Consider the following 5014-nt stretch of genomic DNA (forward strand, 5'->3'; position numbering starts at 1 on the left):
TGAAAAGAAAAGTTTGCTATAGGGTTTAAAATGGAATTTGACAGAAAATTAGAAGAAGCAAAATTGAGAAAACTCATCTCTTTAATATTTTAAAAGGAGGAGAAGAAATGAATAGATCAGTGTTTAAAAACGCGGATTTGACGTGGAACGCGGCCAAGAAAAATCCTTGTTGACTCGGCGCGGACGCGGCCAAGAACGCAGTTAACACGGTTGACAAGGTCATAACTCGGGAGAGTCAAAGGAGTTTATTGACTCTATAAGGCAAAACGCGGAACGCGGATGTGGTGAAACGCGGAATGCGGCCGAGGTAAAAAGGAGTCGACTCGGGCGAGTTCCTTGCCGAGTCAAGGAATTTTTAAACACTGGAATAGATGCACCAAAATTATATGAAGGAGAAGGGGTACCAACTTCTCCAAAAGCTTAAGCTGTTGGATAAAGGCTGTATTTATCTTTTATACTTTTAACATAACTGATGTTTAATTTTATTTTGTTGTTATCATTTTGAAAGTTAAGATTATCATTTGATTCATGAACTGGATATTTTTTTCACAAAGAGATGAGAATTACATGACAAGAACAAGTAACAAAAAAGGAAAGTCTTGTCAAATTCATCTCTTTAATGTTTCAAAAGAGGCAAAGGAATCAATAATGCACTAACATTACGTGTACGAGATTGGAGAGAGAGAGAGAGAGAGAGAGAGAGAGAGAGAGAGAGAGAGAGAGAGAGAGAGAGAGAGAGGCTATAAACGTAAATGGGGGTTATCGTCATGGAATTCTTAATTTTTATGCGTGGAAAGAACATTTCATACATTTTTCATGAATTTAGGTGTACCAGGTTACAAGAACTCTCCATGACAAAAACATGGAACACAGAGAAATTGTATAAACTCTATTTCAATATTTCAAAAGAGACGTACCAAAAACAAACATTTCAAAAGAGGGAGAGGAAAAATGAATAACTGCACTAGAATTAAATATAGGATATGACTGCTTACATTCAACAAAAGAATAAAATGTACACGAGTATATTCAATGTTTCTCTATAAGGCTTTCAAACTGTATGGTCTGCACTTCTGAAATCTATACATAATTTCTGAATCAAGAGCCTTCTTTTTTGCTAAAATGGGCTAAGAGAAACAAGATTCTGCTAATTTGAACGCTTTCTTTTCTTCTTAGTAACAACTCCATAGACCTTCCAAATCTACTACTGAGCCACCAACAGGACCCTCAATTGAAACCACAGATGAAATCTCTGTATTTATGTCTGTATCCTGAGAAACCATTGAGTGGTTAGATAACTGCTCCACCTTACACTCAGTCTTTAAACCAGATGTTTCTTTGGTGGCAGATAGAGCTCTTAACAATATTCCTTGATCAGATGATTTGAAACTTGGGAAGCTTTGTATTGAATTGTTTCTGACTTGGTGCAAGTAGCCCAAATTCGCAGATCCCTGAAGAGAAAATTGAGGATTTTGGAGAGAGATCTGAGGGTAGAATAAGAAATCTTGTTGTGGGTTGTTTTGAGAAATGATGTTGGAATAATTGTTGGTGTTGTCTTGGTGACCATCCAAGGCTGAGGAGGTGTAGGGCATTTGAATCCCATCTGATGTTCTTATTCCAGATGTTGTAGTACTCAATTTGAAATCATAATTGTCACCATTGAAGTAAGGAGGATCCAACAGAGGTGGCAAGGAAGAAGAGTCAAACAAATCATCTCCAAAAGAGTTCATTCTAAGCATATCAGAGATTGGGCTTTTCTTTATGCCTGTGCTCTTATGGAACACCCTGCATACAACCCATTCATCCTGCAATGAAAGAAAATAAAATGAGAGGGACCCAGATAAATCTTTTCTCACAAAGAACATAAAAAAAGTAAACAAAATGAAAAGAAACCCATTACTTAGATAAAGTAGGAAAAGGCATGTACCTTTGCAGTTTTGGGGAGATTGTAGTAAGAGAATTTTCCTTCTAGTCTGTATTCATGCATTACCCAGTTGGTTTTCTCCCCTTTGGGTGCTCTTCCTCTGTAGAAAACAAGGGTCTTTTTCATCCCAACAAGACAACCTTTTCCTTTGTATATCTCCTTATCTTTTCCAGTGGCCTTCCAATACCCAGCTTCTGTAGCTCTATTTGTTCTCATGCCTGTTGGGTACTTTCTATCTCTTTGGCAGAAAAAATACCATTCCTTTTCACCCATCTTAGCCATCTCTGCAAAGAAAATTCAATGAAAAATCAGACCCTAAGTCTAGACATAAAAACCTAAACATGGAAAGAGAGGAAAAGATAAGCTTTAATTACTTGGCATATCCCATGGCTCACACTTATTCAAATCTACTTCTCCAATAGCTTTTGCACTAAAGCTGCAATCCAAAACCTTCCCTGAAAGATAGTAAGTTATGATTTCTTCATCCGAGGGATGAAATCTGAAACCGGGTGGCAAATCCATATTATCATATCCTATTTTAACCACTGAAACCTCTACCATGGTTGCACCCCCTAAACACCAAAATCACCTTACAAAAGAAAAAGAAAAAGAATCTTTTGAATCCAAACCCAATATTCCAAATCCCAACAAGAAAAGAATTGCAAACCCAAAGACCCAGAAAACAATAAAAGGAAGCTAGAAAGATTGAACAAGACTATATGAAAAATCTCAAAAAAGCAGAGCTTAAAAGGAAGAGAGGAGGAGAAGTATTTGTATTGTTTCTCTTTGGAGGAGGTTTCAAGGAGCGGTTAAGAAAGAAGAAATTAGGAATGAAACATCAAACATACTTAAATAGAATTTCCTGGGAGCCTAAGTTACGTGCTTTGCAAGGAACTTCTCAAATAAGGCTCTTAGTTTTCTGACATTTTTTTTTTTTGTCTTTTTCTCCACATAGTTTCTTTTTTTCCCCTATTTTTTCGCATGTGGATTATTCCTTGCAATCTGCCCGTTTGAAGACAGTTGTAGAAAGATAAAGTTTATGTTGGGGACCCATGTTTTTGGCACCGTTTCGGATATTTAAAAGGCATAAAAAAGAGAAGAGAAAGATCCATTGAGCTGGACCTAACCCTGAAAATTCACCTTAGTCTGTGTTCAAAGTACAGAAATTTATCATCCCTCCTTTTGAAAGTTGTTGCCTTTTAAGACATAAGCTACGAAAATGTCAATACCGGCCTTAGGTCGGCTTATCAGCTTCCCCTAGTATGTGTTCATATGTGAATTGCCTCGAAAAATGAGACTCGGCTCTAGTGAGTTAAATCGGTTGTGACTCGAACCCCAGCCCTAATTTTCTTGACTTGATTTACAATAAGAGATCGATAGTGATTCTTGAACTATCAATGAAGGTAGATTAAAAGATCTCTTCAATCAGGACCCTAGAAGATTAAAAGATCTCTTCAATACTTGCTACACATTGTTTATTGGGAGCGTCTACAGTGATTGAATCGCGTTCATTGTCTATAGAATTAAATCTGTCTCACCGAAGGTATAATTTGACTTCCGCATAAAGTGAATATAGACTTAACAAGAGGAATGCTAAACTGATGTGCACCTACATTCCTCAGTTAACAATTATATGATGCATGCTGACATCTTTTGAGAAAAATAATATGGGTAAACACAAGTTCAGTGGGGTTCCACTTGTTCAATGATATAAACAACAAATGACCAGTGAGGGCGATGCGGCAAAATCTGCTGTCATTAGTTGATTATAGGCCTCTACTCTGTGAATACAACTCAACTCAACTCAACTCAACTAAGCCTCTGTCCCAAACTAGTTGGGGTCGGCTAATGAATCCTTTAGAAAATTTTCATAAAGAAGGGGAAAGGATCTACCTGGCTCAAATTGACTAAAAGTAATCCTGACACTAGTTGAGTTCGTCTACATGCATGGATCTTTTTTTTTTTTCACCGTTGATTCAAGACCCACAAACCTGAGGGTAAAATGGGGATGGATTTAGGTCATGGCCTCCCCTAGTTCTTTTACCCGTTCATATTTTCCCTTGTAAAATATGCTTACAAGTCATTTAAAAACCTGCTTTTAATGAATCAAGTAGAATTTTTTATTTTTTATTTTGTAGTCAATTGGATGAATCTCTTCCATGAGAGTCAGCAAATGAATGGAATATTACTCTCGCTCCTTCGGTGAACTTACCTCTCCCATGTGTCCAAATGTGAAAAGCACAAAAAGGGAAAGAAAACCGTTTTTATTAACAGGTCAGTAGGCCCCGCATACGTGTCGGCATGTAAGGCGTTTAAACCGTCCGATTTTGCGGGAAATGACATAAAGAGAGCGATCGAGATTCCTTAACGTGGTCAATGTGATGCTCGCCACGTCATCCCGTAGATAGCTCTTACAGATGTAACAGATGGATATAAACGAGAAAAAAACGGAAAAAGTAAAAGCAAATGCCGCGTGGGTCCCACATAACTATAGGCGGAAGTTTTGAGCAAGTGGCCTAACTAACTCCAGTGTTGACTTTTCTACCGACTTGAGGAAGCTTCGTTGTATAATGACAAAGGCTCACATCATCAACACGATCCCACACACCGCCCCGATACTCTCTGTATCGGGTATCATGTAATTTTCACTTCACTGACCCGATATTTAGAATTCCCAACGCAAATACGTTACTTAATGGATGGATATAACTTTGGGATTTTATTATGAAAAAGTAAGACACCCCCCCCCCAAAAAAAAATGGTTTTCTGTGAGAATGGTTCACTGCTTGAGGTTAAATTCACCCCAATGTTTTTCTTTGCCTTTAAAACAATCTTCCATGGATGGGGCTATCCTCAATCTTAAGCCTTCAGCTAGTCTTTTTTTTTCCAAACAAGCTTAGACTTCCAAGTTGAAGAAAAAAGCCTTCACCATTAAGCTAGAGGTTCAATCCCCAAATTTTTAACTAGTCTAATTAAACCTACTTTAACTCTTATGATGTTTTACCTTCTCCTCTTTAACAATCCAAACCCTTTATTTGTTAGTTATTGCCATGGATCATGGATGTAGCCATGCATCAAAATTCGCTCCCA

General features: G+C 37.6%; 1 protein-coding gene across 1 annotated transcript; it reads right to left on the minus strand.

Annotated features, from left to right (window-relative positions):
* Window positions 1-952: 952 nt before the first annotated feature.
* On the minus strand, window positions 953-2786 carry LOC143880940 (NAC domain-containing protein 100-like). The gene is made up of 3 exons (XM_077383920.1): window positions 2299-2786; window positions 1928-2208; window positions 953-1805 (listed from the first exon to the last, which is right to left on the minus strand). Exons 1-3 carry the CDS (start codon window positions 2483-2485, stop codon window positions 1173-1175), a joined length of 1101 nt encoding a protein of 366 aa, XP_077240035.1. The 5' UTR covers window positions 2486-2786; the 3' UTR covers window positions 953-1172.
* Window positions 2787-5014: the final 2228 nt, after the last annotated feature.

Source organism: Tasmannia lanceolata, unplaced genomic scaffold (assembly GCF_043159265.1).
Source record: "Tasmannia lanceolata isolate RefF3 unplaced genomic scaffold, GAP_Taslan_0.1 ptg000007l, whole genome shotgun sequence".
In the NCBI taxonomy this organism is placed as follows: domain Eukaryota; kingdom Viridiplantae; phylum Streptophyta; class Magnoliopsida; order Canellales; family Winteraceae; genus Tasmannia; species Tasmannia lanceolata.

Coding starts and splice junctions, on each gene's coding strand:
- LOC143880940 (XM_077383920.1), bottom strand. CDS start 2,485: ATGGTAGAGGTTTCAGTGGTTAAAATAGGATATGATAATATGGATTTG. Junction 2,209..2,298: donor TGAGCCATGGGATATGCCAA/GTAATTAAAGCT, acceptor TTTTCTTTGCAG/AGATGGCTAAGATGGGTGAA. Junction 1,806..1,927: donor ATCTCCCCAAAACTGCAAAG/GTACATGCCTTT, acceptor CTTTCATTGCAG/GATGAATGGGTTGTATGCAG.